The sequence below is a fragment of the Podarcis melisellensis genome, assembly GCF_964234715.1.
Source record: "Podarcis melisellensis genome assembly, chromosome: 16".
Lineage (NCBI taxonomy): Eukaryota > Metazoa > Chordata > Lepidosauria > Squamata > Lacertidae > Podarcis > Podarcis melisellensis.
The window spans coordinates 38,777,680-38,800,523 of record NC_138533.1 but is presented as its reverse complement, the minus strand read 5'-3'; the positions used below and the strand labels follow the sequence as shown (position 1 = coordinate 38,800,523).

At 46.2% G+C, this 22,844-nt stretch overlaps 1 protein-coding gene across 10 annotated transcripts in view; it reads left to right on the top strand.

Moving 5' to 3' along the window:
• CAMKK2 (calcium/calmodulin dependent protein kinase kinase 2) overlaps positions 1–22,574 on the top strand; it is a 52,557-nt gene extending 29,983 nt beyond the window's left edge. For 4 of the 10 annotated variants that reach the window (XM_081892796.1, XM_081892798.1, XM_081892800.1 and 1 more), the window contains 10 exons: positions 1,366–1,454; positions 2,150–2,349; positions 3,056–3,109; positions 4,647–4,720; positions 5,862–5,949; positions 9,980–10,093; positions 10,447–10,575; positions 11,731–11,831; positions 16,450–16,491; positions 18,550–22,574. In XM_081892796.1, the coding sequence (XP_081748922.1) occupies positions 1,366–1,454; positions 2,150–2,349; positions 3,056–3,109; positions 4,647–4,720; positions 5,862–5,949; positions 9,980–10,093; positions 10,447–10,575; positions 11,731–11,831; positions 16,450–16,491; positions 18,550–18,628 (970 nt within the window). In that variant the 3' untranslated portion in view covers positions 18,629–22,574. The remainder of the gene's footprint in view (positions 1–1,365; positions 1,455–2,149; positions 2,350–3,055; positions 3,110–4,646; positions 4,721–5,861; positions 5,950–9,979; positions 10,094–10,446; positions 10,576–11,730; positions 11,832–16,449; positions 16,492–18,549) is intronic. The other 6 variants (XM_081892801.1, XM_081892802.1, XM_081892804.1 and 3 more) reach the window with 6 other exon arrangements.
• Positions 22,575–22,844: the final 270 nt, after the last annotated feature.

The window sequence follows — 22,844 nt, the reverse complement described above, 5'->3', positions numbered from 1 at the left end:
TGCGGGGGGGGGGGGAGGCAGTTTGCTGCTCCAAGGACTTTGCAGTCTTGCAGTCTATCCTCTGTCTCACAGAAGCCCCCCGCCCTTATCCTCTCCTTTTCAACTTTCCTTGCCCCCTATCTGCAAGAGCTCCCCCCTCCCTTATTTCCTTCTCCTTCCCCAAATCACTCTGCCTCTAAAGCCTTTCTCTCATCCTAGAACTCTGTAGCTGGGGTGCACTCTGCAGAATTAAGATGGATTTAAATTATGTATTTAAGGCATGTATACACAGTACACTGCTTTTCAGGCACACCTTAAAGCAGTTTTCATATGATTGTTACAAGAGTAATCGTCATAGCTGTCAACTTTTCCCTTTTCTTGCAAGGAATCCTATTCAGAATAAGGGATTTTCCCTTAAAAAAAGGAAAATGTTGACAGCTATGGTAATCATGGATAAAAAAAGTAATTGTATTAAATTATGCGCCAAAGTAACCAGAATCCTGTGTTGAGAAAACAAAGTCCAGGCCTGTAGCTCCCATCATCTCTGACCATGGAGAGGTAGAGTTCCACAACATCTGAAGGCACAACATTAGTTATGTACAGTGCTTTTTCTATTTTTAAAAAAATGTTTAGGGGTACTCTCATTTTGACTTAAGAAAACCAGCATTTTATAGTTCAAATCAGGAGAAATAAATACAGTACAGGTAAATGGAAAAAGTACAGTACAAAGATCCACAAAATGTTTAGGGGTATGTGTACCCCTGCGTCCCCTCAGAAAAAAAACCCACTGGTTATGTAAATTGGTTGGGTTCATACATGTAAATTTGTCTGTTCCTCCAAAACAGGCATAGGCAAACTCGGCCCTCCAGATGTTTTGGGACTACAACACCCATGATCCCTATCTAACAGGACCTGTAGTCAGGGATGATGGGAAGTGTAGTCCCAAAACATCTGGAGGGCCGAGTTTGCCTATGCCTGCTCCAAAAGTTATGCTTGGATGCCCCCAGCTCCTGAGGCTCTGCAGATTTAAGAGCTCTGGGTCCCTCAGGCGCTGGGAAGGGATCTTGAACTCGGGACTCACCAGCGTAGTATCTTGCTAGAGGGGGAGACTGCCAGTGTGCTGCACTTCAGTGCCATCTCTGGTCAGAGGCTGGTATTTCAGCTGCCAAGTCTGCAGAAGCCTAGTGACCCCGTGGATTAATAAGGCAGAGACTTTCAGGGGTTCCTATGCAGTGCTTCCAGGGGACCCCACCTGCTGCCCGAAGACCCTTGCCCTGCGGAGGGTCTGGCTCATCCTCCGCAGACTCTCTATCTGGTTGCAGATTGGGGCCTCCAGACCTGCCAAAAGTCTTGCGTTTTAGGCCAAATTGTGATTCTCCTTTGCAGGCCTGTGATGGAAGTCCCAAATCTGAAACCTCTGACTGAAGACCAGGCACGCTTCTATTTCCAAGACCTGATCAAAGGCATTGAATATTGTGAGTTCCCTTGGCGATGTTTTAGCAAAATGGCGCAGAAGGGAAGGGCACAGAACATTTAATAAATAATAATACTGGGGGGCGAGGGAGGGGGCACCCGTGTTATGGTCTTTGTTTGTTATTATGGTATGTCTTTTGTGTTTTTATATTGTAAACTGCCCTGTGATCTTCAGGTGAAGGCTGGTGTAGAAATTTAATAAATAATAAATGATAATACTATTAATTTGTGGCTGCAATCAATAGAGCTAAAGCCCAGATAATTTATGTTCAGCTTGAGGGGTTCTGCCCTGTGACAGGAGGAACAATGAAACGACAGTGTGCTTCTGACCATGTGCAGAGTTGCACCCTTTCAGTGCTGCATAACTATCTCAGACTTAGTCACTGTGCTACAGTAGCTCTTTTTCCCTAGGCTAGGGATATAGTCATTTTAAGCCCTCAAATCTCCCTCAATGTTCTATTTATTTTAATTATTTAGAGCATTTTTACCTCACTCTTCAGCCAAATGTTTAAATGATACAGATCCTGCCTGAAAGCTTACAATCTAAAATACACGACACAAAAGGAAAGTGGGATGAGGAGGAAAGAGGGAGGGAGCAAATTAACCCCTGAAAACTGAAGAAAGGGAGCAGGTTCTTTGCACCCCTTGAGCCTTCATGCTCTGCCAAATTCATGTCTCATCTGGTATTTCTCAACAGTGCACTACCAAAAGATAATCCACCGGGATATTAAGCCTTCCAATCTTTTAGTTGGGGAAGATGGTCACATCAAAATAGCCGATTTTGGCGTGAGCAACGAATTCAAAGGGGCAGATGCCCTGTTAACCAACACCGTGGGGACCCCAGCGTTCATGGCACCCGAGACCCTCTCAGAGACCAGAAAAATATTTTCTGGAAAGGTATGTTGAGAGAAGAGTGTGTATTTGTATGCTCATTTAGACAACCATGTTCTGTACTATCTGGAAGGAACCAACCAAAAATTAGTTGCCTGAAATGACTCAAAGTCACAGCAAAGATGGCCTAGTGGTTAGAGCAAGGGTGGGAAGCCATCATCTTCCGGATGATGTTGGATTTCAACTCCCATCAGCCCCAACCTCAAGGATGGTGGAAGTTGTATCTCAGCAACCTCTGGAAGGCAACAGGTTCCCAACTCCTGGGTTAGAGTGTCAAATTAGGACGGGGGGAACCCACGTTGAAACCTCCATCCAGTGTCCATTCACCTCCCTGGCAAGATTGCCGTATGAATAATATTGGAGGGGGGGTGAGTGGCAAAAGCAAGTGTCGTACTCCTGGAGGAATCATAGACTCGGCTTCGGTATGGGAGGTCCTCTAACAAATAGATCAAAATACCCACCCCCACTATGGATATTCTGGTTCCAACACTACTAATTTGGAGAGTCTGGCGGGTCAGATAGCAATGCCCAGAGAATCACATTTCTGTTGCCCCCTGCCAGGCCTGAGGTTCCCAGCCCCGGCAGCAGTTCATCTTAAAAGCTTACCATGTTATATTGAAATAGAAAAGCAATACAGATGTAGAGTTTTAGGAGGGCTCATACGTTTAATCTCTGCCTTTCTTTCTCTCTCTCCCTGTCCCTTCTTCCTAAGGCCTTAGATGTTTGGGCTATGGGGATCACTCTCTACTGCTTCGTCTTTGGGCAGGTAAATGAGCGGCTTCTTTACCTACATTTTGGATTTTAAACATTTTGTTGTTGTTGTTGCTTGTTTGAAACGGGGCCAGAAGTAGTGTTTGGTTGCAGGACGCATGCCCCGCCCCCCTTTCAGGGGGTCATAAAGCTGAGTAAGATCCAGATATTAGTAGGGCAGCATAATTAATAAGCCCACACATGTTACTAGTCTGCACAGAGTTTGACCAACCTGCTGAGAAGCTACTGGTCTGCATACGCAAGGTGACTGTGGTGGAGGGAAGGCTTCACTTCTGCAGCAAGCAGGGAAACGCAGAATACTGTCTTCTTAGCGGAATAATTTAAAAAAAGGGGGGGTGTTTTGTAGCAGGTGGGTTGGAGGAGAAGAGTCAAAGCTGAGAGATAGGCTTTCCGTTCTCCGTGGCCAGCAGAGAAAGCAAGCAGAGTTGTGGAAGAGGAACGGAGCAATTGGTCCTTCTCCACCAGCCCACTTACTCGCCCCGATGGAATTCCCAGTCGCCTATGGCTACCAGACAAGTTGTTAAATACACAACTGTATTAGGGACCAAACCTAGATGCAAATCTGTGCTCTCCCGTGTGGTTTGTTACCTGTATGATTCTCTCTGCAAGACAAAAGGGCAGGGTTTGAAGGGGTTTTTTGTGGGGGTGTTAATTTGGGGAAATGGTATAGGAGAACAGCTGCACGCATGCGCATAGACGTGCATACACACACTCTGCAACTTGCCTGATCAAATCCTCCGTCAGGTACATGAGAGTGAAGGAAAGTTGGAGGGAAGTGATATAATAGCATTATAATGCAGATGGGACCTTAACCTCAGAGCAGGCCAGTCTCACTGATGTGCAAAATTGTTAGTATAGGGTATTATCTCGGTCAGGACCTCAAGCACATCAACAAGGCCATGCTGGGCTGTTGGGCTTCCCCAGCAGGTGCCAAGATGACACTCAAACATTCGCTAGTGGTCACTAGTTCATAAAGAGACATCAAAATGGTGTTCCTCTCACTCTCTTGGAGATTTTGATTCTCTGTAAAGTGGCTAAATATAAACTGGGCAGTCATCTGGGTTCTGTCACACTCTTAATCAGGAACTGCAAATCCCTATGGTGTGTGTTCTATCTGTTGGCTGGCCTAAATTTAATAATACATAATAAAACAGAATTCCAGAATAAAGCAGGTATACAATAGTGAAGGAAAGGTAGGGGGAAAGGCAAAAGTTTGATGAAAGCTTTATACCACCAGTGTACCTGTCATGGCTGCTCCCCAGAAAATTCTGGGAACTGTAGGCAGGATATCTGACATTCCTAGTCCTGCCCCCATTCTCACATTTCCATGCTAAATTGATTTTGTCTGTAATGAGAGATGCTCATTAGGGGGAGAGAATGAGAATATTTTTTGTTGTGAACTGCCCTGAAATCTACAGATAAAGGGCAGTATACAAATCAAATCAAATAAATTGATCACATTCTTAGGAGGCAGAGAGACCAAGTTAGCCGTTGCTTTATAATCCCTCATTGTGTTTTTTTGTTCTTCCAAGTGCCCTTTTATGGATGAGAGGATTTTGAGTTTGCACAGCAAAATCAAGAGCCAGATGCTGGAATTTCCTGACCAGTGAGTATGCAGAATCCCTATGTTTATGACTACCCTAGCCAGGGGTCCACAAACACACTCACCGGTGAGGGCATTCTGGATTCTAGCAAGCTCTCCCCACCTCTCCTTCTGGACCTGCAGAAGGTCAGGAATCTCTTAGAAGCCACCTGGAACCTTGGAGCTGCTTTGCTGCTTGCCAAGCCATTCCAAGACTTGGTGCGATAGGAACGAGTCTCTGTGTGCCGTCCTCGCCCGGCACATATATAGGGTGAAAGACAACAACTTGCCCCCTCAGTACCTCACAGTTACTCCATTGGGTGGCGGGTGGTGATGGGACATATTCAACAGCAGTAAATTTGGGTTGGTTTCCAGGACTGGCACTCAGGTGCCTCCAACCATGGAGACAGAGCACGGCTGATAGGCTTTAATTACTTTCTCCTCCATGAATTTGTCTAGTTGTTTTAAAGCCATCCAAGTTAGCGGGTGGTGCTGCACCAGTGCAAGCAAGTTCCAGGTGCTGGAGAAGGCTTGCTGAAGAGTTATGATTGAGCTGGAGCTTTATTTTATTTTATTGACTGATTGATTGAATTTATATACCACCCTGTACCCAGAGGTATACTGATAAAGCAGGAGAGAAGGGCAAAGTCCTGGAGAAAAAGTTGGGAGCAGGGATTGGGGTGGTGCCTGGGAACCTCACAACTCAGGTGCCGCTTCCCTGGTTGCGTGTGGCTCCCTTGTTGTGGTGGCCGATTGAGGCAAATAGGCCACAAGGACATTTTTGGGAAGTGCTAGGAACACAGCCCCTGTTTTTATTCTCTCCCCCCCCAATAATCCAGTAAATGAGGTTCTCATTTGTATTTAGGTGGGCATAGCTCAGTGGTAGAGCATCAGCTTTGCATGCAGAAGCTCCTAAATTCAATCTCTGGCATCTCCAGGTAGTTCTAGCAATGTCCCTTGTAGACAATATTGAACTAGATGGGACCAGTGGTCTGACTCCTGTACAGCAGGAATGACCAGCTTACTTTCAAACCTGCCTTTCCATCCTTAAGGGCTAGAGACTTATTGTGCTTTTGTTTGTTTCAAAAAGAAATGGTGAGAGCAGGCCTGTGCTTGTGAAGCAGACTAACTCCTCCACATGTCTTGATATTTCCTCCCCACCCAGGCCAGACATTTCTGATGAACTGAAAGATCTGATCATTCAGATGCTGGACAAGAATCCCGAATCCAGGATCACAGTCCCAGAAATAAAGGTATCCCACAGTCAGTTCACAACATCCAAAGAAGTGTGATGCCCATAACCTTATATGTCTCAGGTCCTTTTCTTTGGCCTCTCTTTTGTGTTGTTTGCTGTTCTGACATGCTTATCCATGCTACCGTTCCTGGTTGAGGATAATAATCCATTTTACAAAGTCTGCCCTTCCTTATAGTCCAAAGGTCTCTTAAGGCGGCTTACAAATGGATTTTAAAATTCCCATCATACCTGGACAGTGCCCCGTTTTAAAGGGGGCGCATTTTCCCACCAGAGCTTGTTGGCAGGCTTAAGGTCAAGATGTGGGAGTTTTGCAGGAAGGGAAGACAATTTGCATTGGAATTCCCCTGCAGGGCAGTGGGGCCTTGATCCTCATTCTTTTCCCCACCCCACTTCCCCAAGCTGCTTCAAGTCAGATAATCAACAAGGGCAAAATGGGTTAGATCCTTCAAGCTGCAGTCTAACCCACTCCCCCCTGCAAGAAAATAAAAGAAAACCTTGACTACTTTTTGTAAAATAAATATATATACGAGTTTTAGTTGCAGAATTTCCAGGTCACATACATCCACACCATATGTTTATGGATTTCCCCAAAGAAACCTGGGTGTGATGGGAAAACTACAGTTCCCAGGATTCTTTGGGGTGGAAACCACATACTTTGAATGTTCATTAAATGTATGGTGTGGATGTGGCTGCTTCATCCAAGCTCTTTCCCCATCAGAGATTAGGAGGGTGACCATTGTTGACAGGTGCTTTTTTCAGGTGGCCCCTAATTGATGGATTCCCACCCCACAAGAGGCCTCCCTGGTTTCTTACTTTCATTCTCCACTAGGAAAAAGGTTAAGACTGTTTCGTTTATGGATGAAGGCTTGTTGCTCAGTTGGTAGAGCAGCTGCTTTGCTTGCAGAAGGTTCCAGGTAGGACTGGAAGAGATTCCCTACCTGAAAACCCTGGGAAGCCACAGCCAGTGTCTAATGAGCCAGGTGGTCTGACACATTACAAGGCCCCCTCCCATGCTCCTGTGAATCTGAGGTTAATTCACCCTTGATTCAGCTGCCCTTTCAATGCTGAACGGTTCATGTTACTGGCTGCTTTTTCACCTTCATTTATCTTGCTATTTTTCTTCTGCTATTTCTATGTGTTTTCTTTACTGTGTTTTCTTTATTAAGCTCTGCATCCATATTTAGTTAGTGGGTAGTTACTTTGAATGCTGTTAAGCCACCTAAGGTGTGGTGGAAGGATGGAATCTGAAATACACAAATAAAACAGTTAAAATTTAGCTAATCCTCAGCAGCAACAGAGATACCCATCTCTGATTTTCCTCAGCTTCTTAAAAATCATGAACCCTTTGGGGAGTAAGTTTCACATCAAAGAGGCAAATATCAAGAAAGCCCTGTTCCGCCCAGCTCACCCATCTCATTCTGAGGAGTACCGCTTCTTTCTTTCACTATGCATTTTTATTCTTCCATTTTTTTGAAAGAATACAGAAATTGATAGTTTGTTTTTTAAAACAAAAAAACTTTCAAAAATAAAACGTGTTTCTAAAATACGAGACATTTAGTTTTCACCTTGGTATGTCAAATAATTTTATTAAATGAATCAGGGACAATGGGAAGAAGGAATTGTTAGAAATGTCATAACATGCTCAGGCACACGGTTATATGCCTCCTCCATTAAATTGCATGTCAAATACTTAATATTTGTTGGTATTCCCCCCCCCCCCCAGGAAGAGAATCTTGAAGTAGGTGACAGTTCTTCTAAGTAAAGTTGCCAATTTACTTGGAAAAAAGTCATAATATGTATGATTAGAGCAGGGAGGACAAACTTGCGGCCTTCCAAACTCTCATCAGCCCCAGACAGCATAGCCATTGATCAGGGATTATGGGAGTTGCGATCCAACATCATCTGCCGGACCACAGGTTTCTGACCCCTGGATCTGAGGCTATCTTCAGTTGCAGTGTGTGTGATACTCTGTTCATAGTTGTGTGTTTAAATATACACAAATGTACCTATACTGAGTTGCTTGTGGTTTCATAAATCTCTCCTTTTTTTTTTAATAAAAGAGAAGAAACTAATCTAAATAAAAACAAAAACAGAGAAAGAAACAGAAAAGAAAACACGGACTCCTCTCTTAAAAGTAGCTCCCTAATCCTTGTCTCACACAGAAAGTAATGGACCCTCCCAGCTCTCACAATGGGGGAATTTTCCCCTCCCTATCAAGTTTTAAAATTACAACTTGGCTGGTATTTCTCATCTCACTTTTTCCTTTGGGTTGTTCTTGTTCCAGTAAACAATATAAAGTCGCTGCATCTAAGAGAGGAAATCTTGACGTGTATTTTCTCTCTCCTGGTCATCTACAGTCAGTTAATTTATTCATTCTCATTATCTGCCAGGCTTCTCATAATCATCCATCTTTGTTGGGACATGAGTTGCATTTCCAGTACTTTGCCTTTAGGACTCTGGCAGTGAGCAATAAATTTCCAACTAGGTCTTCCTGTCTCCTATTCACATTAATTTTTAAATATCCCAAAAGATAACAAGTTTAGTTTTAGTGGTTTTATGGTATCCAATTATTTCTCTAATGCTTTTTGGAATAAGCTGCCAGTACTTTTATGATCTTATACAGCTCTCTGCCAAGGGTTTCCAAGCACCTGGAGGAAGTTGTGGAAGAAGGAGGCAATTCTTGAGCTATCTCCTTTTTATTGGGCATTCGTGATGATTTGTGCTCATGATGCTCTCAGGCATAATTGTGCACCTGCATATGTTTTGGGGAAGCTATACTGAGTGGTTTCCACTTGGTGCATGTCCTGTAATTCCTGCTGAAATCCTGTAACTTTTCATACCACAAATGGTATGTTCTGTCCCACTTTTGTTGTGTTGTGGTGCAGGATCTCCCCCCTCCAGATTGCAGTAATGTGGAACCACTGGGGAAGCATTGCAGAACAACTAAGAAAGCAGGAGGATGTGTGGATGGACCTGTATAAATCCACCACCAATTCACTCTTACTGTGCGAGTGGCATGTTGCAGAACCTGCAAAAATGACAGGCGCTGCTAGCCTGCTTGGGTCAGAACCAACACTTTGCCTTGTGCCTGGAAACTTGCCAGTGTTAACTCTGGAAACCAAATTCTATAAGAATATGGGCCTGATCCTGTGTGGCTGTTATGATCTAGTCCAGTATCCTGTTTCCCACACTGGCCAAGCAAATGCCCTTGGGAAGCCCACAAATGAGACCTGAGGATAGTAGCCCCTCCCCTCCACTCTGCTCTTGAGTTGCTGATACTCAAAGACAGGCTGTCTCTGAGCTTGCAAGCTGGAAAGACCCACTGTGGATGGTAACAATGGCTAGCCAAAACCTTCATGAATTTGTCTAGCCCAGTTGAGATCCACTTACAGGGTCACAGCCCTATCTAAGGTGGGTTGCAAAAGCAGCATTACCACCATACAAATATATGGTTGAAAATAATGAAGGCAGGGGTCACAAAATGCATGTTTGGGTTCCGGGCCTGAAATGGTTGGAGACATCTGAATTCATAGCTATCACCACAACTTGTGGTATTTTTTAATGCTTTGTGTGGTATCGTCTGTCTGTCTGTCTGTCTGTCTGTCCATCCATCCATCTTCTTGCATTTATTTAATGTTCCTTCCTTCTGTCATGATACCCATGGTGGTGTTCATCTGGTACTCATCCAGGTCTGATTAGCCACAGACCTGTTTGCCTTCAGCATGATGGTGGCCTTGTGAGCCTTGTTGTGAGTGTGTGAAGAAGTTCTTATTTTGACAGTCCTGAATTTCCCGCCCTTTGTCTTCCTTGGCTCACCCCCGATTCTAGTATTCTTGGGCTGAATTCTGTTATACTTACTCTTACTCTCTTTACCCCCTCTCGACCAGAAAGCCCCGTTCTAACCAGCCCCTGGATGGTTTTGGTCTTCCCTTTTCTACACCTTCTCCTTTTGACACCCCAAATGTACACTGTGTGCCAAGTGTGTCCACACCACTGATTGGTATGAGGGCATTGTATGTGTTCCCCAGAGCCTGTTCCAGTTGACAACCCTTCCGCTATGCTATCGACCAGTTCCAGTTGCCAAATGCGCTTCAGAGGCCCTGACAGCCTATTACAAGAAATTCAATCTAGGAGCTACCATGGTGTGTATCAAACTGCGGTCTTAGCTGGGAATTGTTTTGTGGTAGCTGGATTTCCGAGGGATTCCCCACCCCCACCCCCACGACAAATGCAAGGATGCTTCCTCCATTTTCATAATCTTATTTTAAAATAAAGTTTCATAGTGCTGAGTCCTTTGTCCTTCCAGGTCCAGGGGAAGTGTGTTTCTTTTAAATTGTTCCCTCTTCCCCCCAAAATGAAACAATTATCGGCTTCTGCCTAGCTTTTTATCTTTTTACAAGAAGAGTCTCTGGGTCACCAAATCATAGGGCTTCCCTCCTCTCCAGCTGTGAAATCAAGGCAATGTGTGGTGTTTCTCCCCCTTCTCTCAAACAAGGTGCACCCCTGGGTCACCAAGAACGGGGTGGAACCATTGCCGACAGAGGACGAGAACTGCACGCTCATAGAAGTGACCGAAGAAGAGGTGGAGAATTCGGTCAAGCACATCCCAAGCTTGGCCACTGTGGTGAGTGAGACCCAAGTGCTGCTTGTGGGTTGGATATGCTTGATTCAAAAGGGCACGTCCCAAATATGCTGTTGCTGTGGGAAGGGGGTGTGCACAGCTGCAGGGAGTGAGAAACAGAGAGAGTTCCTTTGGGGACTTTCTCCCCTTTGTTTTCCTCCCTGCTGGTGGTGGCAGGAAGGCTTGTGCAGCCCCCCCCGCCAATCCTGATCCTTTCAACCTCTGACCCGTATGCACTAGGTGGGAGAAGCAATTTGCACTGAATGGAAGCCACGTCCCGCTCCTTGAGCAAGGAAGTTGGGGGTGCACCTTGTTCCAGCAAAGGAGAAATAGGGAGCCCCCTTTAAGCTCCCAATGGTTTTTTAACACCTGGTTTTTACCAAGCCCCCACCTGACTTCATGTGGGGTATCTGGCATAGGTCGAGTGAGGGTGGCTTCCCCAAAATGCCTGGTGGTCAAGTTTGGCTTGTAGGCCAAAGGGTCTCCTTGACTGATGCAGAATGAATTATTATTATTATTATTATTATTATTATTATTATTATTATTATTATTATTTATACCCCGCCCTCCCTGGCCAGAGCCGGGCTCAGGGTGGCTAACACCAGTAAAAATTACAGTAAAAACATAATAGGGAGTAGGGGGGAAACCAATTTAAAATACAGGTTAAAATGCAAAATGTACTGCATTTTTAAGCCAAACTTCAACCTTTGCAGGCATTATAGCAAAATACAAAATTTAGCATATTTTAATTATTTAGACTGTATTTGTTGTACATCATCAATTGAGATGCAGAATGAGGAGGAATACTGGACAGTATCACTTCAGATTGTGGGGAGGGGGGGGTCCATGTTTCTGAGTCCTCCTTCCCCTGCATGTCGTTTGCTAGTACAACACAGGAAAATCTATATGTAGCCTTTGCCTGGAATGAGCTAGTTTTAAAAAGCCTGTCTCCTTGCATTAAGCTAACACATCAGAAATAAATTTCATGTAGTCCTTTCCCTGAGGTGCTAGCTTACTGGATGCAGTCAACCCCTGGTCCCCTCAGATGTCTTGGGATTGTAGTTCAAACAGTCTGGAGGGTGCCAGGTTGACGAAGGCGGCACCATATAAATACAGAAATACCAGTAATAGTAAAACAATCACAATCTTCTCTTTCAGATCCTGGTAAAATCAATGATCAGGAAAAGATCTTTTGGGAACCCATTTGAGGGGAGTAGAAGAGAAGAGCGATCCCTTTCTGCGCCAGGGAATCTGTTGACGTAAGTCTCTGACGCAGGAGCCTTGAGCTGTGGAGAAGGGCAAGAGTTTTCCAAATGTGCTGTGGAGAATTTTCATGGGGAATTTCCCTGGAAGTTAGAGGTGCTCAGCAATGCCTAACATACAGGCCCAGCCCTGCCATTAAACAAACTTGAGGTATCTGTACAAGCAGAAGACAGCAGGTTCATATTTATTTAATGGAATATGAATTGTGTTTTACTGTAGGGAGTGTGGAAGAATAACCTTGCTTCCCTTGGAAACTTTGCACTTTGACTTTTGGATGATGCTTTTCTGCTGCTCCACCTCAGGCAGCAAACTATTTTGAGCCAGCCTTGTCAATAAAAGATGGCGTTGACTGTCTTCCCCTTCAGTGTGCAGCCATAACATGGGAGGTTATGATCTGAGGTGCTTACCTCATGTAGAAACATGGCTGAGTCTCGTGACATGCCTGTCCAGGAGCCTGTGTGAACTACAGCTGTTCACCAGAACATAATTTTTATTAATATATTTATTTTTGTATATGCAACCCATTGTAGAAAAGTGTGTCTGAATTGAAAAGTTTTTACTTGGTGTCTGAAAGCATGGGCAGGGGGCTATCCAAATTTTTAAAGACAAGGTTTTCCATAAGTGTGGTGCCCATGCATAGAAGGCCCTGTCCTCATGTCCACCAGCTACATCTCAGATTCAGGTAAAGACACATAGCCAGAGCCTCTGTGAAGGAAAAGGTGAGAGGGCAAGTGCTTATTGAGCTTTAAATGGACCACTGGGAGACTTTGGTGTTTAACACACTGGTGGCTTGAACCCACCGCTGGAAGGTGGGTCTCTCCTGCAGCACCACCAGCTTTGGGAAAGGCAGGGGTAGGGTTGTTGTTGTTGTTTTAAGAGGTGGAGAAAAGCAATGCAAAAAAGATGGGCTTGCTTTATTTTTAAGAACTTCTGTAGAAAAGGGAATTGTGAGGGGTGGCTGCTGGTCACAGAGTGATGCTGGAGACAGCACTTTCCAAAAAGTGCAGGGGCTGAGCTGTCTACTTTTGTAGCTTTCTGTTCACAGACACAGGGGACGCGGGTGGCGCTGTGGGTTAAACCACAGAGCCTAGGACTTGCCAATCAGAAGGTCGGCGGTTTGAATCCCCGCGACGGGGTGAGCTCCCGTTGCTTGGTCCCTGCTCCTGCCAACCTAGCAGTTCGAAAACACGTCAAAGCGCAAGTAGATTAATAGGTACCGCTCTGGCAGGAAGGTAAACAGCGTTTCCGTGTGCTGCTCTGGTTTGCCAGAAGTGGCTTAGTCATGCTGGCCACATGACCCAGAAGCTGGACGCCGGCTCCCTCGGCCAATAGAGCGAGATGAGCACCGCAACCCCAGAGTCGGTCACGACTGGACCTAATGGTCAGGAGTCCCTTTACCTTTACCTATTCACAGACACGGGTGGTGCTGTGGTCTAAACCACTGAGCCTATGGCTTGCCGATCGCAAGGTCAGCGGTTCGAATCCCCGCGACGGGGTGAGCTCCCGTTGCTCGGTCCCTGTTCCTGCCAACCTAGCAGTTCAAAAGCACATCAAAGTGCAAGTAGCTTAACAGGTACCACTATGGCAGAAAGGTAAATGGCGTTTCCGTGCACTGCTCTGGTTTTGGTGTTTCATTGTGCCAGAAGCGGCTTAGTCATGCTGGCCACATGACCTGGAAAAACTGTCTGCAGAGCAGACAAACGCGTTCACAACTGGACTTAACTGTCAGGGGTCCTTTACCTTTACCTTTATTCACTCTGAAGCAGAAGTGGCCAACCTACAGCCCACAAGTCATATACATCTCCCCCAAGTGTTTTCCCCTCCCCATAAGTCCTCCCCCAAATTTGACTTTATTTCTTTGTTTGCTTAGGATTTTAAAAAATGATAATTTATTTTTAAAATATTTTTTAAATTTATTTAATTTGTTGCTACTATGATGCCCAAAAGATTGTTGTGCCTCACAAGCACCTCCTGCCAATTTCCCTTCCTTCTTAGGGAAATGAATAATGAATGATAAAAATGATTTAAAATAGTGCAGAATAGCTGATGGGAAATACCTTTTGTAAGGGCTCCTTGAGTTCTGCCGCTCTGTCCATGCCTACACCCAAAGTATTCAGATTCTTTGGTCAGAGGAAGCTCAAGGGATTCGGGATAAATTAAGGGTTGCATAGTTTTCAAAGGGGTAGCTAAGCAGAAGGTAGTGAGAGTTCATAGAAACATCTCTAAACTTTTATTTTGCACTTTGTGGATTAGAAACTCTTGGAGCATCAAGCATCAGACTTCCCATACCCCAACCCATATAAATAAGAGACCAATAACACTTGGGTTTTGGATCAAAACAGGCCACAACTTTATTGAATACAGATGAAAGAGGTTTGGCTTGGGCATGGGGAAATCTAAATACAGTGGTGCCCTGCAAGACGAATGCCTCGCAAGACGAAAAACCCGCAAGACGAAAGGGTTTTTCGGTTTTTGCGACGCTTCACTAGACAATTTTCCCTATGGGCTTGCATCGCAAGACGAAAGCCCATAGGGAAATCTCCGGGGACCTTTTTTTAAATGCTGGCAGTGGGGAGCAAAGCCTTTCCCCCCCCCCTCCAGACTTCAGAAGAGGTCCAGGAAGGCCGGCGGGGGCGAAAGGCTTTGCTCCCCACCGCCAGCATTTTAAAAGCGGTCTGGGATAGCAGGGAAGCGCTTCCCGCTATCCCGGACGGCTTTTGAAGGCAGGCAGGGGGGAAAAGACTTTTGCCCCCCGCCCGCCTTGGGAAGAGGTCCTGGACCTCTTCCAAAGGCGGGCGGAGGGGGGGCAAAAGTCTTTGCTCCCTCCTGCCTGCCTTTCCGGGAGAGCGGGAAGGCAGCGCTGCCTTTTCCGCTCTCCCGGAAAGGCAGGCAGGGGGGAGCAAAGACTAACCGGGGGCTTTTAAATCGCCCCGGGACTGTCCGGGGCGATTTAAAAGCCCCCGGACGGCTTTTGAAGCCTCCCCCCGCCGCCCGGCTTCGGGGCATCGTCCCGATGCCGGGCGGCGGGGCGGGAAAGCCTCCCCCCGCCGCCCGGCATGGGGCATCGTCCCGATGCCGGGCGGCGGGGCGGGAAAGCCTCCCCCCGCCGCCCGGCATCGGAACGATGTCCCGAAGCCGGGCGGCGGGGCGGGAAAGCCTCCTCCTGAAGCCGGGCGGCGGGGCCACGAAGCCTGGGCGCGCTGGCAACTCTCCACAAGGAGCGCTCCCGCTGCTTGCGGAGAGGTCCGCGAAGCCTGTCCTGGACCTCTTCTGAAGGCAGGCGGGGGCAAAAGTCTTTGTCCCCCCTGCCTGCCTTCCCAGGGGCTTTTAAATCGCCCCGGACAGCGGAGAAGTCCTCCGCTGTCCCGGGCGATTTTAAAATGCCGCCCGCCAGAAGAGGTCGGGGGAAGGCGGTTTCCATAGGAACGCATTAATTGATTTTCAATGCATTCCTATGGAAAACCGTGCATCGCAAGACGAAAAACTCGCAAGACGAAGAGACTTGCGGAACGAATTAATTTCGTCTTGCGAGGCACCACTGTACTTCTGGCCCACCCGCTGGAAGTGACGCATGGTCAATCCAGGTGGGGGTTCCTAAGACCTACATCCAAGAGGGTGACCCCTCCCCCAGGGGCCACCATCTGGGGGAGTGCCTTTGGCCCTGCTCCCCCAGGGCATGCGGACATGGCCACTCCCCCCACCCCCATCCCTTTAAAGGGATACCCCAGTCTGGAGGGGCAGGCAGAGATGACAACCTCCCCTCCATGCAAAACCAAGGATTACTCCAATGCCCAACCAGTTGTGAGGTAGGCAAAATCACCGGGTCAGTGCCAATTAGCCCAGTGGGCAAATTCCCACCTGGCCCCTTAAAGGATGGCGACCACCATAGCCACAGCAAAGTCAATGACTATCAGCTTAAACCGAGGGTGGGTGGGATAGGGAAACCCGGTGCAGGAACAAACAGTCTGAGCCCCAGGTGTAGAATGCTTAAATGGGCAAGGAGTGGATCTGAGGGAAGCCCACCGTCGGCTCCATCGGTGGCGCTACTTGGCACAGTCCAAGTCCCAGCCTGCAGCCCCATTTGCCAAAGCAGGGTGCAGGCCAGGATTCGGTTCCTGATAGGCGGAGGGGGTTCAGGAAGGGCACCGCAGTTTGAATTTCCACGTCAGCGTCCCAGTGAAGCCTCCTCTGTCCCGCAACGCCAAAAGGGGTGAGCGGACTTGTTGTCTTTGGCAAAAGCTAAGATTTCTCAAACTACCAAATCCTGGGCCACAGCAGCTGTCTTGGAGACATGCAGATTACACAATATTGTGCTTCTACTTCCGTTGCTCCATTTTATGGTTTGGTTTCTTTGAACTGTGTCTGGAAAGATATGTACTTCTACACAGCCAGTGCTGAGTGTGACAGTGGAAGACATTGCTGGTTTTGTGTGTGTGTGTGTGTCTGAAGAAGTGTGCATGCACACATAAGCTCATACCAATAACAAACTTAGTTGGTCTCTAAGGTGCTGCTGGAAGGAATTTTTTTATTTTGTACGTATGGCTGTGTGTTCTCATATCCACTTCCTTTCCTTCTCCTTGACCCGCTGTCCCACGCCCCACCCCACAACTCCAGAAAAAACAAATCGGGAACTGTGAAATATTTCATCAGTCAAAGGTAAAGATCCCAATTGTCTTGCTAGCTCCTTCTACCTGTTTGTCCGTTATGCAATGAACTGGAATCAAAGTCTCTGAGCTGCTGCATGTTGTCGTCAGTGGAAGGGAGAGCATGAAGCCGACTTCTTCTGACGCATGGAATGCTCTTGTTTTGGAGTTCCCTTTCTGAAATGTGTAGCATGATCGTGATTCAACAAAGACCCTTCCCCAACTAAGCAGTAGCACACAGCAGGATGCTGAGGTGGTGGGCTGTCAGCAGGGGGGTTTCAAAGCATTATTATTAATTTAATCTGCTTCCAGGGCAGCTGGATGCCTTGCAAAGCACAGTGAACGTCTACCACCTTCCATCTCAATTTGCCCAGAGGCACTCCATCCATTTATTGTGGGTCTCTGCTCTGAGTGCTTTATGTACCTAGCAATGCCCCTGGTTGTTGGGAAATATATATGTATATGCATGTGGCTGCCAGCAGAAACTTGACCCATGCCAGCTCTTGGATTTTTTTGGTGCATTTTCAAAATACGGGCTGCAAAGGACTTCAGTGTGTGTGATTCTCCTCCGTGGTGAGACACCCAGCCTAGAGAGGGTGTGCATTCTCTTTAACTCTCAGTGTTCATACAGAGTGCTTTCTTTTCTACTCATGACTTGTCCTGGCACTTTAAGGGTGCAATTTGATCTATGCTAGGCCATTGCGTATCATATATAAAAATTAACCATAGAATTTATTGGGGTTGCTTTTAATTTTAGCTTGTTCATATTAACAAGGCACTGCAAACTATGGACAATTTGGTGCAAAATTCTCACTCAGGTTTTCTTTGCTGCAGTTGCAAACAGTGCCGCTTCATAGGTTCTATATTCCTGTTCATCAGATAAGAGAAAAATCGCTACAGGCGGGATTCAACTAATGAGCCCCACTAGGGGAAGCATGTGCATATCCAAGGATTTCTGCTAATGCAAGGAGACTCCCCCCTCCTGCATGCAGCCCCATGCCTCTCAAACTCGGCTCAGGGGGGACGGGAGGACCCCCACAACAGTGTGCAGGTACAGGAGAAGAGGGACTCTTCAATCTGGCAAGCTGAAATGCTTGTGCTGAGGAACAATGGTCATAGTCTTCATGGAATCCCTCCCATTTTCTTGAACTGGCCGTCTGCTACATTCTTGAAGGCTATAGCACTGCCTACCCAGGCCTGCTGCCTTGTAGAGGCTTGTCCCTCATCCCTGACAATGGCCCACACTGGAAGTTGGAGGGCAACAGGTTGTTGAAGGCTGATTATTTATTCTTAGTTTTTCATTTCACCAATTTTTATCCTGCTTAACACTGTAGTTCTCTAACCATAAAACCAGAAAAGGCTTACTTTAAACGCCTTCGGAAATTTAACCAATAATTTAACCCACTGAATGCACAGCTGTTGGTGGATGCAAGCCAAACATCTGGACCACGGGGACCACGGCCAGTGACTTCCCTTGAAGACCTCAGTGATCAGGCAGGGGTCAAGTGGTCCATGGAATTGGTAACACCCAGTTGGCAAGGGCCTTGTGAGTTAATTCAACAGCCTTGAACTTGGCCCAGTAGCGAGTTCCTAAACACTGGGGTTGTTTGATGCTGGTGGTCCAGCTCTGCCCACAGTCTGGCTGCAGCATTTTACACTAGTCGGAGCTTCCAGACCGGGCCAATTGCAACAATCGAGTCTTGAGGTTACTAATGCATGACTCACCAGGGACAGGCTATCCCCATTCAAGAGTGACTGTAGTTGGCGTACCAGCCATAACTGGTAGGAGGCACTCTTAGCCACTGAAGCTACACGAGCCTCAAGCAACAAAGATGGATGCAGGAGCACCCCACCACCACAAACTACACACCTGTCCCAGCAGAGGCACCTGTGCAATCACTGCCCACCCAAACCTCTATTTGCATATATCAAAGCTGTCCTAGAGCCATAGAAATGGCGTCAGGTGCAATTGGAAGATGTGTAGCCTATTTTCTCTCTCCCTTCTCATTTGACCTTGGAGAAAAAAATGTTGTATGGTTTTTAACACGTTTGTTCTTCATTCTTTTTAAAGCAGGAAGCAAAACAGCGAAGACAACCTTAGGAGCATCAGTGACCTTCCAAACGTGGGCGAGAATGAACTGCTTTCCTGAAAGCTGCCATTCTGGTTGGAGCGCACCCTCTGGTCCCACCCCGACTCCCCACCCCCGACTCCGTTACAAAGCATGTGTCCATGGAGGGAGAAGCCTGTGGAGCCCAGGGCGATCCAACCAGCATTCTGTGAGGCTGGTAACCATATAGATGCTGAATGTAGAGCTTTTTGTGGCAGCATGCTGTACAAAACAGAATCCGTCCAGCCGCCATAAATAAGGACCATCACAGGATCATGTCTGATATCAAAATACGAGGACCTCAAACCGGCCTGCTGCTGGGCTTCATCTGAATGGAGCGATGTGAGAGCTCGTCATACAGATTTTGCGAAAATCAACCAAACTATCAACCTCATTTAGGGTGGGGAGAAACTCCCAAGTCAAATATTTCATGAAGAAAATGGTCCGTATTTTAAAAGCGTGTTGAAAGTGGGCAGCTAAGTGTGATGCTTTCGATCAAGCGGAGATTGTGTTTGCATCCTTCCAGTAACATACATCTTTCTCTTTTTTGCTTTGGTGTTTACTATACATACATTTTTTTGTATTGATATTTTTTACTGCATGGAAACCAAACAGAAATGCCACATCAGGGTTTTCGGTGATGCTTGGGCTTTTGTGATTCAGAGATTATTCACAGCTACATTTGAGAGTGGTTTGCCTTGATTTCATTTGACCATCCTCAAGACCATAGCAGTGGTGTGGTTTGTGGGGTTTTGAGTGCTCCAGACATACAAGGCGGGCAGAGCCCTTTTCTTTTTGAGGGGCTGTATGTGCCAGAAGAACCCATAGAGTGCTCGACTTCAGTACAATCATGCTCAAGCACAAATTTGAAAACAAGCACTGCTGAGTGAAAACGATATTGTATCTAGCTGATGAAGTGATAACAAGAATTTCCTGCTAGCAGTTTTACTTGATCTCTGTTATCTATATGGGCATGTACAAAAAGTAATAATCAGGATTTTAAAAATAATAATTATAATCCAACACTTCCTGTTATGTAACATGGTTTAATACATTTTAACAGAATAACAGATAGCTTCTGCAGTTTTTGAATATAATCCAATGAATTTTACTGAAATATATAGGTTTTGCTGCTAACGAATATTTCAATTAGCTTGTAAGCAGAAGTAGCTGTTTTGTGCTTTTTTTGTACCTGAAAAATGTGTCATCGTCCCCATCTTTAGAACGGGACCAGCACCTGCATCGCTGTCCTCCGATAGCCACTAGCTGAGGAAACAAAAGGACCAGGGAATGAAAGGCTAATTTCATGCGTAATTTCTACCCACCCTCACTATTCTTGCCTTTGCTGGAGTATACGAGTTGCTAGAATAGTTTTGCCATGTCAGTAAAATCTGTAATTTTAAAAGCAGCAGGCAGAATTGCATGTTTGGATGCTACCATGTTTTTCTTGGGAGAGAAAACAACCAGCACCAAAAAATTCCCTACTCATCAGAATCTATACCCCTGACATGCTAGCTTTCTGTGGACTAGAGAGTTTCCAGTAGTGATGCTTTCAGCGATGCAGTCTTTCTTTCACTCCAAACCCTCACATTGTAAAATTGACCCAATCCTGGGATGGTTGCCGAGCATGGCGCTTGCCTCCGAGAGCCTCCCTCAAACCCAAATGGGGCCTGCCTACATCTCCCAGTTGGAGGCAGAGCCACAAAATGCATGATCTGTTGAAAGAAGTAAACTGTTGCTGCAGCAACCATCAGGCCTCTCTCTCTGCTGTTTGTTTTGTAATCAGGTACCGCTTAGTAGCCCCAATTAATCTATTTGTTTTGGGTGGGCTTAAGTGGCTGACGGCTTTACTTTCACCATTCCTTCTACTCTGCTCCCAGTGTAAAAGCTCTGTTTACATGGGGGCAGCAGCATCTTAAGTCATCCTGCAGTCTGTGTGTCCACATTATTTGCTGCTCTACTTAAGCTTTCCATTGTACTTCTGCCCTCTGGCAGGCTGGTGCTGAAGTCCAAAACATCTGGAGGACACCAGCTTGTCGGAGAAGGAGATACATGAATGCTTAATTTCTCTTCATGATGAGTGCTGGATTCAAAGAGGAGGGGAATCTGCTGCCTGTTGGCGTAGAACTAAATGACAGACTTCCTGGGTTATTGTGGTTTATCAAGAGTACGGCGTGGGCTCCTTTATGCGTCCCATCCTCTCCAGTTTTGAAGCCCCCACCCACTCAGCACAACCAGGAAAAATGTGTAATTAATTACCATCAATTTATTAACCACCTTCTAAATAACTGTCCCGAGGCAATTTACTCAAATGTTAGTTAAAAACACAAAGAAGAGCAAATGCATTTAAAATGAGACTGAAAAACTTAACTATGTAAACGCTTGTGAGAAAGACTCATGAATCCATCTGGGGAAGCCTGCAAGCACAAAATGTCTTCCAGGGCAGATAGTGGGGGGTTGTTTAGTAGTTGTGGGTTGTTGTTAGGGAGGAACCATGTAATTCTCTGGTTTGGAAATAATGGGAAGCCCAGAGAAACAGCCATCAGGCAGCCTGTATTAGCATCCCACGTCTTCTCATTAAACTTTGAGATGCCAAAAAGTGTGGCTCAGGGGTTGCCAAGTGTTTTATGGGCCAGCAAGACAGTCACAAAATGGTTGCTGTGTGGGTATGTGGTGTAACATAAAATGGCTGCCCTGTCTAAAGAAACGGGAAAAGAGACAAGAGCACAAAATGGGCCAGAGATGCCCACTGCTCAGAACAGCTGGGAGAGGGGGTGTTCAGTCCTGGCGCTGGATGAAATGGGGGCATGTTCCAAGCGTAGGAGGAGAGAAGCCAGCACAAACAGGGATTGGGCAGGAAGAGCAAACCACCTCCTGTGTGCTTAAGGGCTCTTTAATGGGCTCTTTCTCATAGGTGCCATAGGCTGAACTGACAGCACATTGGTGCCCACAGGCAGTGCTTGGGAGCTTGCACATGTGATTTAATTTATTCCATCGCTGCTCTCTGGCCTGCCTTTGTTCTAGATGAGCTGCGGTCTTGTGCAGCCCTTGCACTTGCTCAGGCATTCTCCGAGAGGGTTGGACTCAGCCCCTCGCACCGTGCTTGCTGCGCAAAGATGCACAGTTGGCTTGACAGCACCAACCACAGACCTCTGCTAAGGCCTGCTCACCGCTCAGGAATAGCCTTTTGGCAGGACTGGCTACTTCCACAGAGGCACAGAATGGGTGAAGATCCCTTTGCTATTGGCAGAATTCCCTTCCCGTGGAGACTAACCAAAGTCTGAGGTTGAGCGTCTTCCAGGAAAATCTACAGCAGACATTTTAATGTGCTGGGCTTTTAATGATAAAAATGGACAGTACAAATGAGTGACAGTACAAATGAGTGGGAACCTGTGGACCTCCAGATGTTGCTGAACTCCATCAGACCCAGCCAGTGTAGTTGGGGCACGTCCAACAGCACTCAGAGGCCACAGCTGTCTTAGCCTTATAAAAAAAAGGTGCTCCAGAGCTTGGAATGGGTTCAAGCTGTAAAGCAATTCATTTTGTTAAAAAAGCAGCAGCGTAGATTCCGGTGTTGAGAAGAAAAGTGTGTGAACAATGCTAAATTATTGTCTTCAGGTGCAATTCAGGCTTTTTATGCCCATGTAACCAGGAATGCTAGGATCGAAAAGCATATTTTATTATAGGGCTGCTGCATCTATGGCTACAGAACTGTAACTCCTGGCGGCATCCCCTTGTCCAAGCTCTGTAATATTGCTGCTTTTTATATTATTGAATGACCAAGGCTTGTATTATTATTTTTAATTTTTGTTCCTGCCTATGTCCTTTCTACTACACTTCTACTTTTATCAAGCGTTTTAAACATTATGTATTTATCACTTAAATGACCTTTTAAAAAAACAGCACAGACCCAACAAGGAATTGGCAAGCACTTTTCCAGGAGACTTTCAGTATTCAAGCTGAAATAAAAATGTGGGGGAATGATAAATCCAGCCTCTAGGGGTTTCATTATGCTGGTTTTGCAAAAGAGAGGCAGAGAGAATACATGTACCTGTAGCTTAAGGACATCCCAAAAAGGTCCACCAGATGCCTTGACTATCCCTCACCTGTCCTACATCAGGGTCGCGATATAATGCAAGCGCCTTCCCAGCCAGGGGCCCTCCAGATATTTGGACTCCCACCACTTCTAGCCAGCACAGGATTGTAAGGGCAGGATGTAAGTTTTAAAATAAATACATTTTGCAGATTGCAGCATTTG